Consider the following 25,687-nt stretch of genomic DNA (forward strand, 5'->3'; position numbering starts at 1 on the left):
AACTCTTCCCTCTCTGGTTATTTCAGGTAGAACTTGGTGCTCCAGGATTCCCCCCTCAACTTCTAAGCTCCTTCATCAAACAGCAGCCACTGGTTATAGCCAGACTGGCTTCCTTCCTTGGTAGTTAGCATCTCACAGTCAAGATGGCACTCCAGGATGCCCCAGAATTGCTGGGGCAGTTCTTGTTACTCTGTATCCTGATGCAAGAAGAGCCAAGGCTACCTGCTGTGGCCGACTGAATAGATGGCATTCCGCCCCGAAGTTCCAGTGAAACCTGGTCGGCACTTGGTCACAGCTGGCACCTGCGCAGAGCAAGGGCGCTTGAGCTTCTGGCTCTGGCCGTCCAGTGTGAATGAAGCTCAACTCACCTTTTTGGGTTTCTCACTTTTTCCTGTCTCTGGGACCCTATGGCATATAGGCTAGGATCAGGATTGGGTACAGCCAGTAGAGCTGGGAAATGGCAGTGCTCTGACATGGTGCTTACTTAGTTTGGTGCAGCCCTTGGGCTGGTAGAGAAGCTGCCATCGGCCAGCTGAGTGAATCTGCCTCCAGCATTCAGCTCCACTGTGGGATGGAGTGTTAGGAAATACCAAAACAGAAAATGGTTTAAAAAAACATCTACACAAACCAGAACAATGATGTAGAATTGTTTCTCCTCTTTGAATCTTTACAAATTGCTTTATTATTAATTTTTGCCTTGCCCCCACCCCCTTCCTTTCCCTCACAGGAGAGGACATTCGTTTGGGTCTTGGCCCAGTTAGGAGTACTGACCAGTGCTGTGTTATGGAGCCATCACTCCAGAGCTCAGTATAATGAGAAAAACCACTGTAGAAGCTGGCTGGATAGATTTGGGGTCAGGGTGGGACCCCAGATCCCTGAGGAAGACTGGGGATGGGGCTTGGGCATCTCTCATCTCAGAGATGAAAAACTGTCTTTTGAAGATGGGAGGGATGATAGTGGACTTCCTAGAGGAGGTAAGTGATTTGTTAGGAGGAAGCTCAGCTCCATTCCTTACCTCACTCGAAGGCTTGCTTCCAGCCTTCAGGCTCTTGAGCATTCCACGCACTGCTGTAGCCCCTTCTGTTCTAGGGTGGGATGGAGACTGGGTTCAGTTTTCTGACTGAACTTGAGCTTTTATTCTATATGGTTACTTGAAAGTGCTAGGGGTAGGAGAGATTCTTGGCTTCAGTTCTGGTGCCCAGAAACTTTGGTAGAAGAGGGTAACCATATGGGGATTGAGATGATGTGGTAAAAAGGTAAATTTCTGCATAGTCCAGCAGAGATTTATTTTTCTGAAAGTATTTGCAGGATTTTTTTCCCCTCTTACCTCAGATTAAGTTATTTATATATTGTTGAAGGTTTTTTTAAAAATTGCTTTTAAACTTATTTTTCTGGTTAATATTTTGTTAACACTTGATATATTTAACACCCTATTTATGTACTCCCATATCTTTTCATATGATTAAGACCACTGATTGAAAAGTTCAGAACACTTGCAAATTAAAAGTCCGGTGTGTACTTTTATTCAGTGAAGACTACCCTGGGATAGCCTAAGTGTGTCATTTGAGCTCAGAATTCAGCCTCGATTACGATGGCAGTAACTGCTCATGGCGCAGTTTCAAGCTATATAGTTTACACATATATACTGTTTCCTATGAGCTCAGTACTGCTTTGCATATAAAGAGCAACCAGATAAGTTGCCCAGCTATTGCTAGCTGTAGCCCAAGTACGAACAGGAGAGATGATTCCAGAACAGTCACTGGCACACCCAGCGGTAACCACAGAGCCCTGGAAGGAAGCTCTTTAGCAGGTATGTACCTCTGGAGCTTCTGAGGCAGAGCCAGCAGTGGGAATCTGAACATGTGGGCAGGCAGCCCTGAGGAGACCATATCCCCTGAACTAGAGAAGCCACAAGCCAGGCATGTAAGTCAGCTGATGCTGGTGTTAAGATATTTGGTTCTCAGACTTTATTGTGCATTAGAATCACGGAAAGGATTTGTGACACCCCAGGCTGGCCCCCACTCAAGTTTCTGATTTAGAGGCCTGGAGGGGCCCACATATTTGTATTTCTGGGAAGTCCCAGGTGATTGTGAGGCTGCTGGTCTGGAGACCACTTTGAAAACCACTGTTGAGATAACTAGTAGAAAGCAGGCATATGGAAAAGAATCTAAATACTAATGAGTTCACTAATTCATTAGCTGCCTGTCTCTAATTCCTTTCTTATTGCCTGCCTAAAGTAAGCTTTTAAGGTTCACACAGACCAGCGTTGTTTCCTGAATTGGGCCTGTTGCTGTTTAGCTGAGTAGCCTTTAACTCAGCATCTTCCAGGGCTCCAGGCTTTCCTCCCTGCTTGCTTATCTATCTCACCTCACATGGAGCTGAGTGTCTGAAGTAGCTGCTTACCTTGGGACTCAGCTTCCTGTAGCAGTGCTTTTGTTGAGCCATACCTGATGGGTGCAGAAAGGTAAGACATTTCTTAAAACTTTTTTGGTTCCCAAGTATTTAGAACTTTCAGAATTTCCTATAGTATGTTAGATTCTAAGGACAGATGAAGAAAAAAGGTTCAGATGCAAAAACTTATTGACTTGGATGAGCTGAGGGGAAGGGCAGGTCACAGCCTGACTCAGCAGCAGTGTGACTGGAGTGGTATGTGGTATGGGAGACATCCCATTTTTACCCTTCTGTGCTGACAGGACCTACTGTAACGGCACACAGCAGACCTCTTTAGGCCCAGAGCCTCTTACCTAGGTAGCTTCCTTGGGTTGGAGACCTCTTTGACAGCTGAGAACTTCTCCTCTAAGAAATACACACACATGCACAGACAGATTGTGTGTCACTTCAAGAGGGTTCACTGAGTTCCCTTCTCCTTTCCCTGGCAGAGACTGAATCTCTCTGCACACACTGCCAAAGTAGAAAAACCATGAATTTTACAGGAATGAATTTAATGCACATTATCAAAGTAGTGCTTTCTTAGAATCAGTGCACCATTTATAGATGTAGAATGCTTCTGTTCTGAGTTAACTCAAAACATCCCCAACTCCCGCCGCCCCACAAAAACAAGCATCCCAAGGGCTGGTGAGTAGAAATTTCACACATTCTAAACCTTTAAAGGGAGCTGCACAGAAGTTAATGCTGTTGGCAGTGAGTTAATAAGGGCCCCAGGCTCTCTGGCTTGCAGGTCTCACATACGGGAACATTTAGTCTCTGCTGAGTGGCCAAGCCACTAGGACAGCTCTACCCTGTCAATACCCACCTCCAAGCCCACCTGAGACCTCGCAGCCTTCTATAGGGACGAATAAGGTGAAAATGACAAGAAGCCCTCAGTAAAGAAAACAGTTTATTTTAAAAAAGCTCTAGTGTTCTGCCCGTGCTTGGCCCCTGGATGGAGCTAGAGTCAAAAGTTACTACCTGCACGGGACTGAAGGCAGGCAGGGTGCAAGGTAAAAGGCAGGTTTCTGTCGGGCGAGCCCCACATCTGTTGTACATTTTTAAGGAGATGGCAGTCCAGCTCCTGGTGGTAAGAAAATGTAGACTCCCAAAATTCATGTTAACTTTACTCACAAGTTAAGGAGAAGTCAGTTGCCTTTGTCATGATTTTCCAAACCACAAAGCTTTAAGAGATACTGGGGTAGCAGCAAGTGGGGCTCAAATCTTGTGTCAACAAGTCCCCATGGGTCATTTCACTTAGTATCCAAGTAATAAAGCCAACTCTTCTTCTCCAGGACTGGAATCTCTAGGTTTTTCCACCATAATCCTGAATCCAGTGACCCCCTCCTTCTTCCTCTCGGACTTGGGATGGTCAGCCATCCGTGGGATGCCAGGCAGCCACACTCTTCCTTCAAATGTGAGCAGGAAGCCTGATGACAGACCGAGCTACTTTCAAAGCAGAACGGGTCACAGTGGGCACTTGGGGTGGCTCTGGGGCCTCCTCCTGAGGCACAGTCAGGCTGGGGTTCCAGCGCTCTGGTGAGATGCCTAAAGTAGGGACACTTTCCAGCCCTAGCTCTGGGCCAGCACAGTTCCCCGGTTTGGTTGTACCAGTTCACAAGCTCTTAGCTGGGTTTCTGGCACATGGGGCTCAGCTGAAAACAGGTTGAACAATGTTGCTAATTCTTCAGAGAAATCCTGGAATAAGCAGAAAGGTGACTGAAAAAGCAGACGCATGATTCTAACACCCTTTTTACTAAAAATCAGTCCCAAATGTGAAGCCCTAGCTAAGCAGTGAGTAGACAACCTAGGTATTTTTTTTCCCCAACTGCCTTGTACATGGAAATGGACTTGTCCTGTTAGTACTCTAGGATGCTCAAGTTGAACAGGGCGAGCCTGTATTGGGAGGCTCAGAACCACTAATGAGTACTTCATATGCACATTATTTCATCTTGAAAAACCCCATAAGGTCTAAGTTATTCCCATTTTATGGATGAAGAAACTACTTTGCCCTAAATCACATTAGGAACTGACTAAGATTAAAATCCAGATTATCCTGATTATAAACACCCACAGTTGGGAACTCCCTAGCAATCCAGTGGTTAGGACTCCGCAGTTTCACTGCCAGGGCCTAGGTTCAGTCCCTGACCCTGCAAGACAAGCAGTGTGGCCAGAAACAACCCCACCATCAGAGGGGTTTGCCAGAGGTATGCCATGCTTTCTATCTATCTGCCATCTTCCCTTCCTCCACGGACACAGTCCTTCATATAACAGCTACTTAAATGTGAAGGAGGTGCCCTAGAGCAGCCATTTCATTTCAGGGTGGGCTTCAAGACATCTGACAATATTCACTGAGCTTTGGAAGATCCTCAGGATGCCAGGCCCTATCACCTGCCCCTCTTTCAGGATAAAAGGGACATGACACCTATTCTCTCCAGATAGAACATGAAGGCTTCTTACCCCTGGCCACTGGGCCTCATAGAGGCTGTCCAGGCAAGCCTTTATCTCCATCCGTTTCATCAGATCTTTCTCTACCAGCTCCCGGAGCAAGAAGAGCAGCAGGTCCCACTGCAATACACATGGAGAAAGAGCTCAGGGGGCTAAGAGGACTGCACAGCGAGCCTGATACAGAGGACAGAGCTGCTGAGGGAGGAGGGGAGATGAGACTGAGGAGTCTCTCTGAGTGTACAGGAGAAAATAAGCACAGCCCCAGAAAAGGGGACTAAACCAGCTAATAACATTTGGGGCAGTGGGTGTAAAAGATGATTACAGAGGCTTCTAAGCCTGCCGGCCAGCCCCCGTCCACCTTCTCTGGCTCACCTCCTTCGGCCGAGTGTCTGCCAGAAGCGCCACGTTTCTTGGCCTTAGTAGCAGCTGTAGGGGAACTGGCACCTGAAAGTCATCCTTCCACAGGGAGAGCAGCATGAGCAGGAGCCTCCGAGCCTGCCCCCTCTCCAGCTGGTGCTGTGCCGGAGGCCCCAGGATGGGAATCTGATCTGCAACTGTGGGAAGAGAGAAAAGCCAAGCTTTAGAAGTGGAGGCAGGGTCATGTGTCCCTGGGAGGAAGAAGAGCAGAAGAAAGCTGTTTTCTAATCTTGCTTGTACCCAACCCAGAGAACTGGGGGATCTGGCAACAGAGGGCTGTGATAAAAAGGAGCCATACCAAGGAGGGACGCTAACTCCACAGAGCACTTTGCCAGATGCTGCTCAGCCGGTGGGCACAGGAACTGTGGGGGAAAAACAGGAGTCCCTGGACATTAGCACCATAATTCAAGCAGCAGCCCTGGGCCAGTGCAGCTCTGATTACCAGTCACCAGACGAGGATACGAAAGAAGAGCATCATGCCATGTCTCACCTGGCGGCACCGCAGCATCTGGCCCAGGTGGCCTAGAAGCTGCTCCAGATACTCAGGGGCAACGCCCTCCTCAGGGTCCCGGGGCCCCACAGCCAAGGAGAGCACGTCCTGGAGAGAGGAAGGGTGGATGCAACATAAGGCTTCAGGCCAGGCCAGGGCCAAGGAGGCCACAGAGAATGTGGCTTGGGATGGGGATCAGCCAGTGGAGAGAGGCAGAAAGAAAAGGAAGACAGGGCTCTGGGGTGAAGTAATGGGCCAAGGTGCCCTTAGACTTGGGACTTGGGCAGGGCAGGGCAGGACAGCACAGCTGGGAGAAGCAACCAAGTGGACAACAGAGGGAACAGATGGAATAGATAAGCCAAGGGACAGTGTGCTGCCAGAGCTCGAGATGCCGTACCAAGCCAGTTCTGAAAGCATTTATGTCCTACCACGTACACGTGGTATTTTCTGTCCCTCATGATTCTCCGTTCATTTTCTCAGGAGAGTCGAGGCCTCAGGACAGAAATCATCTGTGTATTGAAAACTGTAGCTAATGGCTGCTGAGAGTTTCCTTCTCCGTCTTATATACTCTCGAACTTCAGTCAGTCCTTTTTTGTCCCTAGTTTTAAATCTTTGTTACAACACTACTACCCCAACTCTGGGCCAGTTACTAGCTTAGGTCCCTGTCCCAGTCATTCCAATTCTGCAGCTGAGCATGAAAACAGCCCCAATTTGTGAATGAATGAATGTGGCTATGTGCCAATAAAATTTTATTTACAAAAACAAGCAGCAGGTTGGATTTGGCCCACGAATTGTTCACTGATTCCTGTTCTAGACAGTATAAATTCTTTTTATCAAATGAAGAGCACTGATTATTCTTACTGCCTGTAACCAAACAAGCATCATCTCCCCCAAAGGAGAGTGCTTCTGAAATACTGTCCCAATACTGGGATGACTGTTCCTTAGAACTTTCCTACTGCACTAGATAGCCATTCCCTACTCCACTCCCGATACCATCTATGTACCATGTACTCAGTCAACCATTTTCACATCTACCCTCTTCCCTTTGACCCTTTTGGGTGATTCAAGTATAAAAGTCAGAGAAAAGCAATTACTAAAACTATTCAATTTGGTCCTGCCTAACTCTATTCAGTAACAAAATGGAAACTAGCTGGACAACACAGAAAGCTGCTACACAAATACTGGAGCTGAGGAAGAAAGAAGGGCGACGGAAAAGAGCAGGGAGCAGGAGGAGGGGAGCCGAAGGGAGTAGGGAGCTGTGTACTTTTATCTCGGAGATGAGGTGGGAGGGGAGGGGAGCATGGTGCTCACAGGCACGGGAGCAGCCCCTCCGCTCCCCCCGGGCAGCTGGCTCAGGACCCTGGGCGCGAAGCGTGCGACTCACGGCCGCTTTCACCTCCCTTCTGATCAGTGCTGCAAGTCAGAGGGAGGACAGAGAAGCGGTCACCAAAGCAGCCCTGCATAGGCTCACCATGCCAACCCCTGCCCTTCCCTGTTACCAACTGGGCCTGAGTCCTGTCTTCCCCCAAGTGGCCTCCAACTTCCTGCCAGTCCACTTGAAAAACCTGGTCAGTCACTCCCCTTCCCTGGACCTTACCTGTGATGTTGGCTGACAACCATGCACAGGCTTTCTCTGTTGCAAGGCTCACAGCAATGTTCTCTGCACTGCTTAGAACCTGTGACACAGAAGTAGTTTTGAGTCGGGGGCAAGTTAGGACAGTGGTGAATGCCCAAGTCCAGGACTGGCCCGCCTGCCGCCTCATGTGCATGTTGAGACACACAGCCCCACAGCACTCCTCCCCCACCACCCCAGCTCACCACCCCCAGGACTACTTCCTACGTACGGCTGCCGGGGTCTCCTCAGGAAGCAGTGCCCTCACGGCACCTGGACTCTTCTTTTGGCAGAACCTGAAAGGAGACAGAGGTCAGTGATGTCTGGAGACATCAGCTGGGTCCCTGAGGGCACCAATCCACTGAGCTGGGAGAGCTCTGCCACAGGGGAGGGCGTGCTCAGCTCTGTGGGCCCAGCCCAGATGCCAGGAGACTGGACAGCCAACCACATGCCCTTCCAATTCAACTCTAAACTTGGGTCCTTAAACCTCTAAAAACCAAGATAAGAGCCTACAAAGCAGGCAAAAATAGAATGACAAAAGCAGGGTGGGAGAGGACATGGAATAAACAATATAAGAAAAAAAAAGGACAGGAAAGTAAAGGCTAAGAGAAGAGTGGAGATGAGAGGATCCAAATAGACTGGCATCTTACTCCCGCCCCTGGGTCAACGCCTGGGCCCCGTGAGGGCACAGCTGGGAACACAAGATCTCCAACAGCTGGGCTGGATCGCCCCCTTCCTGTCCCTGTGTCACCAGCTGCTCTTGAAGAAGCGATTCTGCCTGGCGCACCAGCTCTGCCACCAGCGTGGCCCTGCAGCAGGAACAGCAAGAGGTAGTTGGGAAGGCTGAATTGGAAAGGGGCTGCAAATTCAAGCAAACCAGGTCAGAATAACTTGAAAGAATGTTAGCCATTTCAGCCTCCCCCATCCCACTGGGCCCTTGTCCTCTATTACCCGCTGTCCCCACCCCTCAGCTGACTTTCCTCAGTTTGGCAACAAGGTGTTAAAGGGGGAAAATAAGGAAATGAGCCTGGGACCTGCAACACCTTCATTCCCAACCCCCTCAACTCAGACTCACTTGATATGCTTGACACAGTTAGAACCAATTCTCTCTGCCACAAACTCCACGGTCCTGCGCAGGGAGGGCGGATGGTTGTGGAAAAAGGCTTGGGCCAGCTGTGCCTGTGGGAAGGAGGGAGCAGTGCAGGGAAGGGCTCCCTTTCCCTTACCCATGGGGTGGCCCCTGCTTCCACCCTGCCCCTTACCTGCAGCCCCTGTGTGGTCTGGGGAGGCTGGGCTCCCAGGCCCGTGGTGGTGGTGGGGGTGATTTTCCTGACGAAGCCCCCACTCCGTCCACTGCTGCCCGACACCCATGAAGCGAGCAGTTTGCGGAGCTCTCCTGCATCAAAGAAGCCCAAGTGCTTAGTTCCAAAACTGTCCCACCCACCCAAGCATCCAGACTAGCATTTGTGGAATAGACAGAACGAGGCATCAGGGCCCGCCTAAGCATAGAACAAAGTACGAGGGTGCTGGGCCCATGGGGTGCCTTTTGGGTTCTCATGAAGGGGCAGGCCAAGGACCAAGGACCTTCGGGGAAGAGTATGCTCACCAATATAAGGGCAGCAAGTGTAGAGCAGCTGCTGGTCCACCACAGGCATGCTGTCCTGGGGGAGAGAACAGGTCAGTCTGGGGAAGGCAAGTTTCCCTTCCTCCCAGAAATGGGGCGGTCAGGTTAGGGAATTACGTGAGACTTAAGCTTATATTCTGGCTTGTGTTGCTGGGCCTGCCGGCAGGCAGGCTACCTCCCTTACTCTTGTGGTCCCCATGGCTCTGGCTGGACCCCAACACTTACCAAGCCATGCTCTGAGGCTACTGTGTCCACCTCTAAGACATCCAACTGACCCTCTTCCAGAAAGAATAGGTCCTCTGGGACTGTGGGAATCTGGCAAGAGATTAGGGCAGTGCCAGCCAGCACTTTAGGGGTTCATCACACCTCCGACCTCATGGCCCCAGGGTTTAAGACAACCAGGTTCAAAGCCACCTTCCTCTATGGCAACCCCATCCTTCCTCCTCTGGGCCTTTAGCATCTGGCCCCGCTCTCTGTCAGAGTCCTACACTTCCCCTTTGCCCATTTCCAGCCACAGTAGTCATGCCCCCTTTCCCCAACCTGGACCCTCATTCCACCAACCTGGAAAAGCCAGCCTAGGACAGCAAGCAGCAACAGCTTGTTCAGGAAACACATCTCTCCTTCACTTTCCTTTGACAAGATCAAGCTCCTAAAAGGTAAATGAGGGTGTGAGTGGAATCTGTGCAATGAAAGAAATGGAATGGAGTTTAAAAAAAAAAGCTATCACTGGGAAGGTGATTCTCAAAAGGAGACCTAAAAGGGACTGCTGTTGTGTAGGCAACCAGGTCTCATCACCTCTCCCAGATCTGTACTCACTCTTAGCTGGGCCACAGTAGGAATAGAAAAGGGCCAAAGTGCAAATAACTGCCCACTGTCTGTCCTTGTGGATCAAGGCCTGGCCTCTCCCCTGAGGGTCAGCTACAGCTATGGAAGTACACAGGAAGCACAAGCTGCTTGGCCCTCTTCAAAAAGCAGCAGCCTCAGCAACATTCTCCCTGCACCCTTTTCTCAAGCCTTGCCCTCTCTTGACTCACCGATGCAGGTGCAGCAGGAGAGTGAAGACGCTGCGGTAATAGTCCAGCATGGGGACAATGTGGTCAGCAAGAGAAAGGAACTCCACCAGCCAGGGCACTGTGAGCACTGCTCGGCGTGCCCGCAGCCCCTGCTGCAGCAGAGCTCGCACATCCAGGACTGGGGGCACCTGGGAGGGCCAGGGTCAGTCAGGGGCTGGGGAAAGCCTTCTAACACCATTGCCGTGTGGCTCCTCCCAGCTCCCTCCTTACCAGCACCCCCATTCACCTGGCTCCTCAGGGACAGAATGGAGTCCTGGAGTTCACGGGTCAGGGGTGGTTCAGGCCCCCGGTATGGCAGGAAAGCAACAAAGCCCAAGAATTTGGCCAGAAGCCTTAGGCTGAGCAGCACCACAGCAAACTGCCTCCGTTCACCCTGCAGGCCATCAAGAAGTAAGAGGTCCTAAGCATTAGGCTTCTAGAACAAAACCACAACTGTTACAGACTTCTTGAAAATACCCTTTCCCCTCTAGAGCAGAGCCTCCCTTCTGCTTTCTAACCTGCCAGTCCACGTCTGACTCCCCGTCCTCATCACTAGGCTCAGGCTGAGGAAGGGCGAGGCTGTTGAGTTCTCGGATCTTCAAACTCAGACTATCCATGAGATGCTGATTAAACTGGAAGCTATGAAGGGAAGGGGGGAAAAAGGTACTAGAAGAGGTGCAGGAAGGATAATAGAGGTGGTGTTCCAGACAGAAAGGCTCAGCAGGGCAGACATAGGAGGTCAAGGAACAAGGAGTTTACCTTCGTAGGTGAGAGAGTGAGAAGGGAAATGGAAGCAGGAAGTGTGGGTTAGAAGGAGGCCGGGCATCCCCCAGTCCCACCCGCTGACATTCCAGGCCAAGGAGAGCAAACTCTTGCCCTTCTGGGAACACAAACCTCTTCAGGCCTCTGCCCCCACTCTCGGCAAGACAGGGGACCTTTACCTGCTGGCACTCAAGATGAAGTCCCTGAAGAAGCCCTGACAGCCTGGGAAGGTAGGGGGTGGGCAGGGGCCCCCACTGCTCTGAGGGGCCACAAGCCGTTCCTGTAGGCGCCGCAACCGCCCCAGCTTGTCAGCTCCAAGCATATTTAACACATCCGGAGCCTCACCCAAGACAGTGCCCCCAGCACCACCAGGACTCTGACACATCTGGGGCAGGGGGAGGAGGAGAGAAATCGATAAACCAGTGAGTTTTTCTGGAAAAGAAGGGCTGAAGAAAATGAGGAAGCAGTGAACAATACGGGATGCCCACCCTATATTGTGTGCCACAGATATATTTTTTGAGGTCTGCATTATATTCTTATTTTTACAGGTGAAGAAACTGAAATTTTAAGATTCAACATCTGCATAGGGTCACAAGAGCTAGGATTTGAAACCAGACCTAACCCTGCGCTCTTTCTGCCACACCACAAAGCAAGGGCAAGAAAGCAGGGAGGGACTGAAGGAGGGCCAGGAGAGCCGGGTGTGTGAGGGGGCCCACGGAGGCAGGAGGTGTAAGGCATGAGAGCGCTCTGGCTCGCAAGCTTCCACCACCACCCAAAGAGCAGAACTCTCGTTCACTCTTCAGCCAAGGACCTGCCTGTTCTCCTGGCCTGTCCCAAAGTGCCAGCCATTCCTTGGCACCTATAATACATACTGTCCACTGGAGACAGATCTCCTGCTGGAGCAGTTACCTGGAGAAGTTGTTTTTGGAAAAGTCGAACAAAATGGCTGTGGCTGCAGGCTGCAGAGAGTTGACCCATCATGGCTCTGAGGAATAAGAGGCAGGGATGGAGTGTGATGGGAGGAAGAAGGGGAGAAAGATCTGAGAGAACAAGCCAATCCTTGAGACTTTCAGCCCTCTACCAGGGGCCTGAGCAGCCTTCTGCCAGAGCTGGCTGGCACAAGGATATGGGGAAAGGTAAAGGATACTTTCCTTAGCACCAAGATCCCTCAAGGCTAGAGATACACTTACTGAAACTGTCAGTCGCTCAGTCATGTCCGACTCTTTGCGACCCCATGAGCTGTAGCCTGCCAGGCTCCTCTGTCCATTGGGATTTCCCAGGCAAGAATACTGGAATGGGTTGCCATTTCCTTCTCCAGGGGATCTTCCTGACCCCGAGACAGAATCTGGGTCTCCTGCATTGCAGGCAGGTTCTTTACCATCTGAGCAACCAGGAAGCCCTTAACCTTACACTTAACCAAATATGGAATAAGACCACCCTTCTCATCTTCAGTCTACACTGACTGCCAGTGAGCTTCAGGACCAACGTGGATGGGAGATCACCAGACAAGAGGACATTCTTTCTGTATCCTAGTTATCCAGCTACGCAAAGTTATCTGTATTGTCAGATTAGATGATGGAGAAAATAGAGGTTGGAAAGGGTCTAAGCCAGTGACGGGCCTAAACTCACACAACCTGGCATAAGAGTGTTCCACTTTATCAATCATTTGCAATCACAGAGCAAGTATAAACGATTTCTGAGTAGAAGGAGTTGGAGAAACAAATCCCTTTTGAGTAGAGGCAGAGGTGGCAGTAACTAAGAGATTAAGGAAGACAGAAAACAGCTTTGTGCTAGAAGGAGTTCGGGGTGGGGAGAGAAGCCTTTCTCTAATCAGTTACCCCAAAAACCACTAAGTTGCTCACTGCTGGAAGCAAGAAAAAGTGACCAGTGTATGAGCACATACCTGATCCTGCTGCCCAAGCCCTTCTCAAAATCCCAGCCAGGCTCCTCATGGCGATCTTCCCACTCTCGAAGTACCTCGTAAAACACATCCCTGGCAGACACATAAGATGTCTGATCAACTGAAGCACAGTTGGCTTAACTCATTCTCAGGAGTGCCTTCTCTAGCTCAGAACTGAGGACAGGACCATTCACAGCTCCATTCCTTATCCTCTCCAAGGTTCTCTATGTGATAATCCCACAGACCCGACAGCAGCACACCACAGGCTTCACATGCTTCTGTGGGCAGTTAAGGCTGATCTGGCACTCTCATCTGAGAACCCTGTGACCAAAGTCATTGCACCTGCGTGAAAGCTGCTACTGTCAGAGGTGTGAGTCCATGGGCATGAAACAGAATGAGGCTAAGTGGCCCTTAAGATGTTTGCTATGCAGGGCCTGGTGGTGCTAAACTACACCCGTTAGGACCAAACAAACTAGTTTCTATGAAAACAACATAGGCTGCCTGTCCCGGAGAAAATGCTGCTTCATCCCCTCCCCCAAAGTCCCCTTTTCTCATCACCTCTGTTTTTTGAAAGTATGAAAGGCTCGGTCACTGGAGAAGTTAGCACGATTGTCAGTTTCTGGCTGAAAGGAGACAGCTTGAGCAGAAGGTGGCATCGCCAGAGAGACCTAAAACAGTGACATTAGGGACTGAAAGCAGAGTTCATGCTCAGAAAACTTCATCCCCATATTCTAGTCCAGAATTTTAGGCCACATGACACTACAGTGGTGTGAGCTGGGCCGCCTGAATTATGAGACTGGGAAGGGTCAGATCCAGGCTAGAAGAGGTGTAAGATGGGGTCACTACCTTGGCAACACTGCCCTCATAGGCAGCTCGGAGGCAGCCTTGCAGAGCTGGTGAGAAACACAGTAACCGCTCGTTCTCAGCCAACAGCTTCAATGTCCCTTTGTCCAAGTGGGAAAGAATGCTACAGGGATAAGAGCACACACGACTGAGAATGGGACAGACTGCAAGTAGGCAGCTGGCATCTGCACACCACAGTGTGCTACCTGGAGCACAGAGCAGGCACATAAAGAAAAGTCATGGGCCAAGGATTAAAGATGATAAAGGCAAAGGGAAGGGAAACGAGACCCCACAGAGCAGCTAACGACAGCAAAGCAGAAACAGTAGACAAACCCAAAGGTCAGCTACCAAGACTACTGGGGGCAGTTTGATTCTTTCAAGGGCTTAATTCATAGCTTTGACACGAAACTGAAGGTTACACGTAGGAAAAAGTCTAAGGTCACTACACCTGTGTCAAGCACAAGCATGCTTCCGAAGTAGCCAGAGAATCAAGTGAATAATGCGAATAAGGTTCAAATGCCTCAGCTGGGGAAACTTACTGAAATTGACGTTCCAAAACCTTCACTGCAAAGAAGACACAATCATGGACACTCTGGAACAGAGGGCTTTCCAGGGAATCTAGAAGGACAGTACCAAGCTATTGGTTAAAAACAATTTCATTTCCAGACATCATTTCTCAAAAAGAGGCTTGTTCACCAACCTACAGCTCCTGGAGTTGTTTCAAGGTCACCGTCTTTGGCAGCCACCATCCTCCGGGCAGTAAGGAGCTGAAGGACGAAGAAAAGCTCCAAGAAGAGGTTTGGTACCAGGTTCTCTGGTTAAAAAGGAAACTCCAGGGTATTGAACGCCAGTCAAAACAAAGGCTCAGTTCTACACATCTTATCAATTCTTTTACCCTGTAGTTCTACAAGTGTCTTCATTCCAGGGCTCTGTTCTCACTCACCTGAAATGCATGAAGAGTAGACAAGGGCAACCAGCTCCAGACGGTGGTGGGAAGATACTCTGGCAGGGTCAGCGGGTTCAGCTGTGAGGTGTCCTGTCCGGCTGGGGTGAGGAGATCCTGATTCTAGGGTGGGACAGGCAGGAGTAGGTGACTGCTGCAGCTGCTTAGAGCTACCAGAGAAAGAGAAATGTCATGAGCAGTCAGCATGGCTTCTCCTCCGCAGCCACACTCAGGTTCCTTAGAGACATGTCCACAGCCCAAGAAACAGACCCAGGGTTCCCAGGAGACAAATTAATCACAGGGAGAAGCCCTGCAAATCCCCCCCAAAGGAAGCTGACATCCCCGGGAGCAACAAAGCCATACCGCTCCTTCCTGAGCATCTCCCGCTCCTCTTGCAGACTTCTGCACCCTGAGGGAAGCCCATGGCCCCAAGGGCTAGTGTCTAGGACTGAGGGTTGGGAACTGGGAACACAGCTGATTGGGGGTGAGGTGAAGCAAGTCTTGGGCTTGGACAATGATCGCTCTTCGCTCACTGGAGTTGGGTTGATCCTGCGGGAAGGCTTGGTCCTGTTGAAGAGCAGCCATAGGTTTTCCTAATTCCCATCTTCAAGCATCTCCCCCTCCACCATAACATCTAGCAACCCTTGCAAAATGCCCCTCACCCCGTAGATATTTCACCCCCTACTTTCTTGTCATTACCACGCTCTACTACAGAGCACCCAGCCTTAATTTTTTAACTCCCCTAGCACAGCCATATTTTAGAGGGCTCATTCTCACCCTGCAGAGCCGAGGGGAACGGAGCCCACGGGAGGGAACTCCTCCAGGTTGCTGAGGTTTGGCGGATCAGAGCGCGCGAGGCTGGGGCTGCTGGGGCTGCCAGAGCTCCTGGGCCTCCGGCCCCCGGCCCAGGGCAGGCACTCCCCGCTGACCCCCTCCTCCGGGCCCCCGGGGCCGCGGCCTCGCTCGCGGGCCGGCCCCGGGCCCCGCCTCCTGCCCCCACGGCGGGCCGAAGGGGCGTCAGCGGTGGTGGCGCTCGAAGCCTCGATCGGAGGGAAGAGCTGGTTGCGCGCTCCGCGGCCGCCCCGCGGCGGCCCCCCGGATCTCCCTGGCAAGCCTGTCGAGGAGCCCGGGGCCTTGGCGGGGGTTGGGGGGCCCTGCGGGAGGACGCGGCTGCTCTGTTCCCTCAGGAAGTTCAGCAGGAATGGCACGAATTCCTTCCGCAGTGGCCGAAGTGAGCTCAGCGCCGCCGCCTCCCTGGGGTCATCCTGAGGGAGAAGTGGCGAGGGGCGACAGTCAGTCAGCTGCAGTCAGCTGCCGGCGCAGGGCCGCGGGCAGCCGGGGCCGCGGGGCGCGCTGAGGCTGGCGGGCGGCCGGGGCAGCGGCCCCTAGTTGGAGCGCACTCGGCCCCGGCTGACAGCCAGGCACTCTAGAGGAATGGGACGGGAGGAGCGGTATGTCCCGCGGGAAGCAGCTTCAGGCCAGGCTGGGGGCGTGTCGGCGCTGTTACCTCCGAACTCTGGGCGCTGCGCGCGATCCACCGCACAGCGGCTGCGACCGACAGCTCCTCTCGCAGCAGCGACTCCAAAACGGCCGCCATCCCGGTCAGGGCGCTCTGAGGCGACTGCGCAGGCGCCGGCGCGCCACGGGCGCCCTGGGAAGGGCGGGCCCGGCGCCGCGGGGCGACCGTTGGGCCGCGGGGCGGAGCGGGCAGGGCCAGGGGCGGGACCGGGGCCGCCGCCGCCGACGGCGGGGCTTCCCCGCACTGAGGCTAGACTTGGGCCTTGGCTCCTGACAAGAGGCCCAGTGGCCTGTCAAGTGCAGCGTGCTGCTGTCGGTGAAGCCGGGCCCCGGCTGCCCTGGCCCGAGGGTGACCTGCCGGGACTCGGGGACGCGGCGGGGAAGACCAAGGGTCCGGGAGAGCGGCCGGACCGTAAAGGTGAACTACTCTCCGGAGAAGATGCCTACATCTACGATAAGCGCATTCTTTTCTTTCAAGTTTTCTAGATTCAATCGTCACTACCCTAAAGAAATTACGATAAAGTTTGCTTAACTTCATTTTGACCTTGCCTTTCTCAAAAGCTGAGTTTTCAATCCCCTGCCCACTCGTTTTCCAGCACCCACCAACAACTGATCGATCATTTAAGACTTTAAGACGGAGGGGCTTTTTAGGATCCTCAGCCCACAACCCTTAAAAGTGCCGCCACCCTGCACACAGAATCGCCGTCTTTATTATCCCTTATACGTTACACAAGGTTAATAGTTCAGCTACTTTGCAGTTATTAATAGGCATACATATGATTAGTTTCTGGTAGCTTGTTATTTCTTAATTTTTTTTATTTCAAAAAATACGAGAATCACCTCTTTGGATGTTGCTGCTCACTGAGAACTCAAGAAAGGGAAACCGGGCTGAGAAAAACAAATGGCACTAATATTTCAGGCCAAACCAAATCAGGAAGGGTGAAGCAGTGCCCGCATGAAAGCCTCCTGAGAGGTCCCTTGGTTCAAAGGACAAGGAAAAAGAGGGGATGCTGGAAAGCAGAAATCACTCCAGTGATACAGGGACGTTTCCTGCAGAGAAGGGAAAAATACCTCCCAACAGCGATACAATGATGGGTTGAAACAGAGCTTTTAACACTTTCAGTTTTATTACATGGGGAACCCTCTCCTCACATCTCTGAACCCTGGTTGTTGTCTGCAGGGGAAATTGAATACCTAGTTTCTATTCCAGCGCTTCTTTTTCTAGGTCACTTCTGGATGTGGTACTGCATTTATAGAACACTTTCTGCTCCCTGTTGATCCTGTGACCTCCGGTGCATTCAATAACCTTTAAATTAGAAAAATATTTCTCACCTCTGAAATCCAAACCATCACACAAATAGAACTAGAGTTTGCATGCGGAATGAATATTTTATTACTAGATTATAAAAATAAAATACAAAATAATTTTAAAACAGAACTTAAAACACTGTACAAAGCTTTAATATGATACAAATGGGAAAATTAAATAAATAATTACACTTTTATGTACAGATGGCCTATACAAAAGCACTCATGTTTCTGCCAATACTCTATGTCCTTGGTTGCCTGAGCAAAAATGCATAAAGAGGGCTGCTTGGAGGGGAAAGGGATACAATACAATACCTTTGGAGGTATTTCAAAGAGCAGTTTCTCATCAGTGATTTCATGAAGAGAAAAAAGGGAGAAAACTATGGAACTGTTAAATTACTCTAACTTGTCTTACTCGATGAGTGAATTCTTCTGGTTTGTGGTTCCATCTGATTTAAAAAATGCCAGTAGTTAGAAACTTTCAAGATTTACATCTAATTCAAAATTAGGTGCTTCTCAACTCTCTCTTTTTTCCTAAAAGCTGTAAACTTGTAAGTAAATGACCCAATGACATCAGCACTTGGTTATTTTAGGAAAGGAGTCAGGAGGGGAACCAGGAACTGTGCATGAGCAGTGAGGAAGCGTGAGCCTGGGTCATCTGTTTTTTTCGTTACTCAGTTCACAAGTTCACACAATCCAATTTCAGAGCCCCAGTGGTACACGTTGTATTTCCTTTAGCTTCCTCTATTTGTATTTCTGAATTAGTGAACTAATTTATCTAACTGATGAATAGTTTAAAAAGAAAAAAATCCCAAGGGCTTTCCCTTCCCTGTGTTGATCCCTAAAATATACTCTGGTAGGTCTGTTTATCCCTTGTGGATGAGAAGAACACCCAGACAGACCCCAGGGATGCTGAAGTTCCATATAGGAATTTTTAAGGATTTGAACTGTATATTTTAAGGGGTGGGGGGGGAGGAATATATGGCAGGGGTAGTCTATATAAAAATTAGATTTACCCAGTGTTTTTAACTTGGTGAGTGAACACTTATGTACACAACATGAAACAATATTAAACTACTGAAAAGAAAGAGAAAATTTCCTATCATTAGTGTGTAAAATTATGTCAGCAAGTTCTATAGTCACATGGGCTCAAAGGTCTGCCTCATGGAATCCCATTCTCTCAGTCAAGGAACCCAGAATCCCTGACCCAGAGCATCCATACTGTCACTTCAATTAAAGAGGCAGATCCTGTTAAAGTTTCACAGGGCAATGAAGAAAAAGGCTTCACCTCCTTTACATGTCTCCTTAAGACCAAGAATCCAGCAAAATCTATGGAAATAATCATCAAATCATTACTGAGTAAAGGTTTTTACTTGGCTCTTTAGTGTTTTAAGATTGTGGATCAGGTCAAGGTGACTTTGATCTTGTCACATACTCTGATTCTTGGATCTGCTTAAGGGAAGTAATTAAACATCAAGCTTATGTTAGTTTTAAAATTTGGAACAGATAACCACAACTGAACTAGAAAATATACTGATGGGTCAAGAATATAATTTCAAGAATTTGAGGTGTGTAGCATCCAAATTTCCCTTTAAATCAATAGGGGGATCCTTGTCCCATTTGCTGGAGTTACCTAAGAACTATATGAATTCCCCATTTATTGCCTGCAGTTCTCCCTAGCAGTGCTGGCAAGAGATTCTGCAGTATCCTGAGTCTAACTGGCTTAAATTTCTCATGATTCCAGAGAGACAGCCAAACTCTGGAGAATATCCAATGATATGTTTCCACACTACTCCCACATCCTTGAATTCTATACCAGAGTTCATCCCACTGGATGAAGTGGGACGTCCTAACAACCACCTGGGGTTTCCCATGAACTACTCTTTCTGTATGTCTGTGGATTAGAACTGCCTCTTGTTCCCATCTCTAAGTTAAGGTCTAAATATGCACCTGTGATTCCTGAACTTGGGTAAATATTGACATGTGAGGACTACCACAGTGGTTACATGCCTTAATCCTGAATACTTTGTTAGAACACAGATGATGTTCTGCAAACAACTGTCTATAGTACCAAACTCAAGAAAATTAAACACAGTTGTCATCAACCATTCTATCTCCTCAGTGATACAGGTGCTGAAATCTCTCTCCTTTAGGCAAAGTCCCAACACATGTGTGGTAAATACATATAAACAGAAATGGGCAGATTTTAAAACAATGAATGCATACAACTTCATTCCAAAACACATAAACATGACAAAAGAAATAGTTCCCTGACATATGTCACGCTTTAATATCAGGAATGAAAAAGTTTTAAAATGTGAAAATTCTGACCTTCAAGGCTAAATCTAGACTTATCTACAAATAAATGTGTTTTCAAGTAGCCAAAGTAAGATGCATTTTTCCCTTAAGCCACTAAATTCTGAATTCTAGATCCTTTTTCTCCTATCACCAATTCTAATGTTAGATTAAGAATGTAGTTCCTAGAACAAAGAATCCTCTGCTCTTGAGGGAAGAAGCATCTGTTTTTAATTCAAAGCTATTGGATATATAAAAACTAGTTATGGTTTTAACTATCTGTGTCTGGGTTTATAAAACATGCACCAACATTTTCCTTTGTCAATTAAATATAACCATAGAAACATTCACATAAAAATCTGTGGCCTGGAAGGAATCTCTGATGATTACAGAAGAACCTCAAGTTCCTGTAGTGGCTAAGAGTGACACAGAGAGACACTGCACCCTAGTCCACTGGATTCGTAAGCAGCTGAGATTTGTTTAGTGTTTCAAAAGCAAATACAGAGTGGATAATGGCAACAGTGGGTCTCAATTACCATTTTGCTAGTTATTTAGGACTTGATTAACTTGGCAACTTAAAAAATAAGTTTCACTTCACAACATGCAACTTAAAAACCAGAATGTAACTATGCTGCTGTCAGCAAGGCGGGCTTGCACACCACAGCTGAGAGTAACAGTGTCTATTTAAGACTCACCATTCAAGCGTGTTTATAATCTGTGCTTTACAGTTAAATTTGCTATGACCCAATTTTCATTCTTTGTTCACTATACGTTAGAGTTAAATGCCTTTAAGCTGTGCAAAAGACTGCTGTGTGGAATTTTAATATTTCAAACAATCTATACACCCTGGAGATTTGGCAGCATAATTTAGGAGTAAGCTACCTAAAGAGACTGAGCTATGGCTAATTTCATCTTCTGCTCCACCCAAGTAATTCCAGAGACTGGACAAGGGAGGGTAAGGGCAAGTGTGACAAGGTAACTAACCATTTTGTTGTGATAGGAGAATCTAGGAGGCACTTGGTTTTCAAAAGGTAATTTTAACTTTTTCCCCATACTACTCTTAATATAGTTTGGCTTGACTTTAAAGAATAGCCAAGTCCCTCATTTTAGAATAACCAAACTGGTTCAGAATTACTTGGATGACCTATGTCACTGAAGTGTGAAATATGCCACCACTAAAAAAAATAATAAATTTAAAAAGAACAATAACAACAAAACCCAATTCATTTTCTGTATCATACAGAAATAAAAACAAAAACCCTTGTGCCAAAAGTGCTTTGCTCAGGGCTGCCAACTTCTCTTTTTGGCCCAAGACATCTAAAACCATAGAGGTTTTTTTTTTTTTTTTTTTTTAAAAAGCAGAGTAAATCTCTATACAAGACAGTCCTTTTAAGTGGATATATTGATACATGAGATATAATTAATCTTTTTTGAAAGTATCCAAGCAGAAATATCTTTGGTTAACTCTTTTTCTCTATGTGCAAAATAAAACATTCTTACACAGCAAAGTTTTCTCTCTGGATCTTGAGTTTGTCAGTGCCATTTAGAAAAAGGGGCAACACAGTGGAAAAGTTGGGAGAAAAACGGAAGGACTCAAGAGAGAGAGAAAACATTCAGCTGCCATGTTGTCATCACTATCAGGTTTAACTAGCAGAGACGTGCCCGTAAGAAGTGAAATAGCATACTTCATACTGTTTGCAGCCTCATCAGTTTTTCAAATAGTTACCACAAGCACATTTCTGATTAGAGGGGTCAGGATTTAAAGCTGGCTACTTTTAGCACAATTTTGCTAATACAACAGGAAAAACAAGATAATTTCTTAATTACAGATTACTTCTTACCTCCACCCTGCCCCTGACAAAGTGAGATGAAAAGAGGAAAGCAGAATGGTAATTTTTTAAGAGATTAAAAAAAAAATCTATTTATAGTAGACCCATGATTATCAACCCAGGTTATCCACTCTAACCATAGGAGAGAATTATGTGATTAACATGACAAACCTCTGAATCAGTATTACAAGCTGTTCTAGTACTTTTTCCCCTATTAAAATTTTTTTAAAATGAAAATTAAATAACCTATCTTGGCCTGTTAAAGACTGCCAACCTTTGCACTATATACAAGGAAGGCAAAAAGGATCTGAAGTGTCACATGCCAAGAACAGATTTTCAGAAATGAAGATAGGCAAGGCCCAAGTGTACACGAGGCACACAATAAAAAGTAATCTCACCATCTGTGATCTTGAAATTACAAATGGAGAATGAGAAAGAATGAGTTTATATAAGCATATGTTTCTCTATATATTTATAAATATTTATATAATTTACCATGAAGACATGCAAGTAGTGTTTTAGCAACTATTATACAATATAATACAGAAGGATTGGTCTTCCGATATTACAGTTGCTTTAGTTAAACAGCAAATATGTCTTATCTACTGCATTCCTCTGTAGTCTTGAAACTGGAGAGAAATTAAGATGCCACATTATGCTACATTTCTTATGGGAGACCATATATGCCTCAATAGTGTTTTGAGTTTTTTGTTTGTTTTTTTCAAAAAGCTCGACACAGATAAAGAGAACAAGAAAAGTTCAGTCAGTGCAGCTTCAGGGCAGCTTTGATGCAGCATTAGAGTATGTTCACCTGGTGAGGAAATATCTTTCTTTTTCTGTTTTCCAATTCAACCATATTAGGTTTGGCAGCAAACACAAGGTCAAAGCAAAAGCACAGATGTTTGCTAGAAGGCAGATTTCAACAGCAAGCAGACCAATTTACCTGACCTTAATGAGGTCTTTACAACACAAAAACTACAAAGTATAAAAGAGCTCATTTAAAAAATCTAGTCTAATTTAACTTTGATTGATTCCTCTTAGCAAAGAGTGAGATCAGAACAAATATGATCCTCCTTACAGCTTTATAAATTAAGATTACGTGTAAATCAGGTCAAGAAGCCCAAATATTCAAACTAAAACACAGGAGAAGCAGGTAATAAAACCTTAAAAGATAAATACTGACCCTAAATTTATTTCCTCAGGTACTCATTCCTTATTGGCTAAACATATAAAATACAAAGTTTGATAATTTTAAGCCTCATCGTACCTAATTTCTTCCTATGTTTCTTTCTAAAGCTCTAAAAGCACGAAGTCACATTCCACAGCGATGTACTTTCCTGTATTGTCTTGGAGGTTAACAGTAGAAAGAGCTGGTACCTAGAATATTTAAGGAAGCAAGGTCTGCTACTCTGGTCAGTTTTCCTTCCACAAGGAGGAAACTAACAGAGGGGAGAGGGTTCTTCTATCTCAAAGAGTATTACTCTATACTCTGTCCCTCTCCCTAAAGCACTAAAGCCTGCAAAGTAGTTCTATTTAGACTTTTCCTTCCTTTACCTAAGTTTCAACAGTTATTTTTCACAATAAAAATATACTAAGAACTGTTGCTCCAAAGATAAATATTAGGAGGTTAAAAATAATTGGATTTTAAATTCTTAGCATGTGCTGCTAAAAGCATATTAGAATGTGTTAAAATAAGAGAGACTGGATCAGGTGCAAACACTAACTTTAAAAAATGTGAAATCCAAGGAGGGTACTAGGAATGACGCAAAGTAAGGGTGTGAACTCTCAATACATTAGATAAACTCACCAGCCCAATGTATCCAAGCACTGGCTCCCCAGCACACACTTCTCACATACTCTTCATACTGGACTTAAAATTTGACTCTCCAAGGTTGGGAAGTTTGGAAAGCAAATACTAGAAGTTTCACTTTTACTATATGATCTTTGAGTAGAGCCTTAAAAAAAAGCAGGCCATACCCCTTAAAATTCCAATCTACCACCTACCTTCAACATTTCTGTTTGGAAGGCATCTAAAAACTGAGAGCTCATTTAACCAGTTTCACCCCCTTCAATTTTGCTGGATGGCCCCTTCCTATGCAAAGACACTGATTCCTGATCTGCTTGCTGCCTGCCTTAGGTAATTTCTTATATTTGTATCTTCTTATAAATAATTTATCATGTTACTTTCTTTTGTGAGAGAAGATCAACACTGATTTTTTTCTTTTTTAAATAGACAGTACAGGGACACACATGCATCAGATTTAGGAGGAAGATCGCACACCTTTCAGAGGGCTGCGGCCCAGCTCCTATCTGCTGAGTTTACTGGCTGACTTACTCTTCCCTGGGGGGGCTTTAGTGCTGGCTGAGTGGTGGTGGAAGCTGCCGGATCCTTTCAGGCCATTCTTGCTGGGTTTGCAATGCTCCTGTTGGCAGGACCTCCTGGAGGAGGAAGATCCCGAGTGGCTGGGAGGTGACTTGCTTCTCCCCAGATGTGGGGATGAACTCCTCTGGTCATGGTGGGGCCGTCCAGCCCGAGATGGTGAGGAACTGGATGTGCGAGGCAAGGAAGAGCTTCGAGGAGAGGCACTGGGACTCCTGCGAGGGACAACTGGACTCTTGGGTGGTGTTTTTGGATTGTGAGGGGTTCCTGGACTCTTGCACTGCGTAGTGCTCCGGGGCTTCTGAGATCCATTTTGAAGAATTTGGGCCAGGCGGGAGAAAAGGTCTGAGTCAGAATTGCTACTCCCTAGGACTTTATATCTGCGGAGCCTTAAAAGAACAGAGAATAATTAGTTTCATTTTAATTCACTTCAGTTGAGACTAGAAAGTCACAATGTCCCCAGTCATAATATGTATGTGTGTGTGTGTTAATCGCTCAGTCGTGTCCGACTCTTTGTGACCCCATGGACGGTAGCCCACCAGGCTCCTTTGTCCATGGGATTCTCCAGGCAAGAATACTGGAGTGGGTTGCCATTTCCTTCTCCAATATGTAATATGTATCATGTGAGTCCAAATCAGGAAACAGAGGACGCAGAGTTACTCTTCCATGTATCAGCTGTATAACCCTGGACAAGTTACTTAAGCTCTCCCAGCTTTGAATGCGAATATCATCTATCTCACAAGGTTACTGAGCAGTCAAGCGCCGTAAAGGACTGAACTGATGTCGGCCATCCAGAAGCACTACATGCTGTTGGTCCCCTTCCTCTTAGAGCACGTTAGCTCTTCCCATTTCAGGATTCACTTCATGAAATGTCTCTAGCATGTTAGCACATGAGAGAGAGTACACTATTTTATTTAGGCTTCTAGGACAGGGATTCTACATGCACTTATGCAAACATTAAACTCTACAATATGCCTTCAACACCAACTGTACTCACCAGCAGCAGGAACTGCAGATAAAAATATATTTCAACTTCTTTAATAATTTCCAAAAGAAAAGAGTAGTCACTGGTTTCTCTGGGCCTCAGTTTCTGCCCCTCACAATAGCCTGTGATTCAGGAGAGCTGGGTTTGGGGACTGACTGCCTCTCTTACTGGCAACCAAGCTTGGGCCCAGAATTCCAAATATAGAAAATATTCATATGAATAGCAGTGTCTCCTCTTCCCTAAATGTCTTTCTGTCTTGGCCTATCTAAAATCCATTCAGTATAAGAATTTAAACCTCAAACTGCTGACATGCCACTCCTTACAGAAGGAACCAGAAGAAAAACTTCCAACTTGTACTGGCACCTCAGGATGCAGGGGACATGTATAGCCACATCACCATCGTGGGTCAGAACAAGTTACTGTTTTTTTTTTTTTTTTTCCCCTCTAAATTTTCTCTCCTCTTTCTTCCCCATCATCTACCTATACTGACAAATGACGGGAATTCATTCTGGTTAAGCCTAACTTCATGGATCTTATAGTAAAACTAGAAGAATGGAGTAAGACAATGCCTCTGTGCCAGGACCTGTGTGGGAAAGCTGAGTTCCCACGAATTCCCTGAGTTTCAGGCTGGTCAGCTGTGTAGTATCTGACACAATGCCACATGTTTGGCTTTGTTATCAAGTTACGAAGTTCTTACTTCTAAGGGAGATGCAAAGTTCTAAATAGTAGATGATAATTAAGATTTGGTCTTGAGCTGCAGTCCAAAGCAGCTTAAGCCATAGATATACTATCTCTATTAAGCATAGACACCGAGCAAAAGAGAAGCGGGGGATGTGTGAATACTGTTCATGGAA

At 47.2% G+C, this 25,687-nt stretch overlaps 3 protein-coding genes across 20 annotated transcripts in view; 1 reads left to right on the forward strand and 2 right to left on the reverse strand.

The window, feature by feature from the left end:
* STARD9 (StAR related lipid transfer domain containing 9) overlaps positions 1-20,997 on the forward strand; it is a 140,203-nt gene extending 119,206 nt beyond the window's left edge. For all 6 annotated transcript variants that reach the window (XM_024998192.2, XM_024998201.2, XM_024998193.2 and 3 more), the window contains one exon: positions 27-20,997. In XM_024998192.2, the coding sequence (XP_024853960.1) occupies positions 27-128 (102 nt within the window). In that variant the 3' untranslated portion in view covers positions 129-20,997. The remainder of the gene's footprint in view (positions 1-26) is intronic.
* On the reverse strand, positions 3,325-16,141 carry CDAN1 (codanin 1). 3 transcript variants are annotated; one of them, XM_002690811.7, is made up of 28 exons: positions 16,026-16,141; positions 15,296-15,783; positions 14,882-15,085; positions 14,519-14,688; positions 14,276-14,389; positions 14,115-14,193; positions 13,579-13,699; positions 13,291-13,400; positions 12,736-12,825; positions 11,742-11,817; positions 11,012-11,217; positions 10,589-10,709; positions 10,318-10,464; positions 10,053-10,219; positions 9,580-9,667; positions 9,244-9,333; positions 9,001-9,055; positions 8,657-8,790; positions 8,470-8,573; positions 8,045-8,203; positions 7,627-7,690; positions 7,380-7,458; positions 7,047-7,195; positions 5,783-5,890; positions 5,591-5,654; positions 5,248-5,429; positions 4,888-4,995; positions 3,325-4,125 (listed from the first exon to the last, which is right to left on the reverse strand). In XM_002690811.7, the coding sequence occupies exons 1-28, from the start codon at positions 16,113-16,115 to the stop codon at positions 4,000-4,002; spliced, it is 3,693 nt and encodes a 1,230-aa protein (XP_002690857.1). In that variant the 5' UTR covers positions 16,116-16,141; the 3' UTR covers positions 3,325-3,999. The 3 variants fall into 3 exon arrangements, with proteins under 3 accessions (XP_002690857.1, XP_010807534.1, XP_005211699.1); XM_010809232.4 differs by having other exon boundaries at positions 3,325-4,995; XM_005211642.5 differs by lacking the exons at positions 3,325-4,125; positions 4,888-4,995; positions 5,248-5,429; positions 5,591-5,654 and having other exon boundaries at positions 5,800-5,890; positions 7,094-7,195.
* The window catches only part of TTBK2 (tau tubulin kinase 2), a 135,026-nt gene continuing 126,483 nt past the window's right edge, over positions 17,145-25,687 (reverse strand). For 8 of the 11 annotated variants that reach the window (XM_059890614.1, XM_010809200.4, XM_024997793.2 and 5 more), the window contains one exon: positions 17,406-24,237. In XM_059890614.1, coding sequence (XP_059746597.1) covers positions 23,775-24,237 — 463 coding nt within the window. In that variant the 3' untranslated portion in view covers positions 17,406-23,774. Of the gene's footprint in view, positions 17,343-17,405; positions 24,238-25,687 lie in introns of those variants that run through there. The other 3 variants (XM_059890615.1, XM_059890612.1, NM_001206071.1) reach the window with 3 other exon arrangements.

This window comes from Bos taurus, chromosome 10, assembly GCF_002263795.3.
Source record: "Bos taurus isolate L1 Dominette 01449 registration number 42190680 breed Hereford chromosome 10, ARS-UCD2.0, whole genome shotgun sequence".
Taxonomy (NCBI): Eukaryota; Metazoa; Chordata; class Mammalia; order Artiodactyla; family Bovidae; genus Bos; species Bos taurus.

What these genes read in the sequence shown, in the direction of transcription:
- CDAN1 (XM_010809232.4), bottom strand. Translation starts at nt 16,115, where the DNA reads ATGGCGGCCGTTTTGGAGTCGCTGCTGCGAGAGGAGCTGTCGGTCGCA. An exon ending in GTTCCCCTCGGCTCTGCAGG is followed by an intron (nt 15,086 to 15,295) that starts GTGAGAATGAGC and finishes GCTCTTCAACAG; the next exon opens with GACCAAGCCTTCCCGCAGGA. An exon ending in CATACTTTCAAAAAACAGAG is followed by an intron (nt 12,826 to 13,290) that starts GTGATGAGAAAA and finishes TGTGTCTGCCAG; the next exon opens with GGATGTGTTTTACGAGGTAC.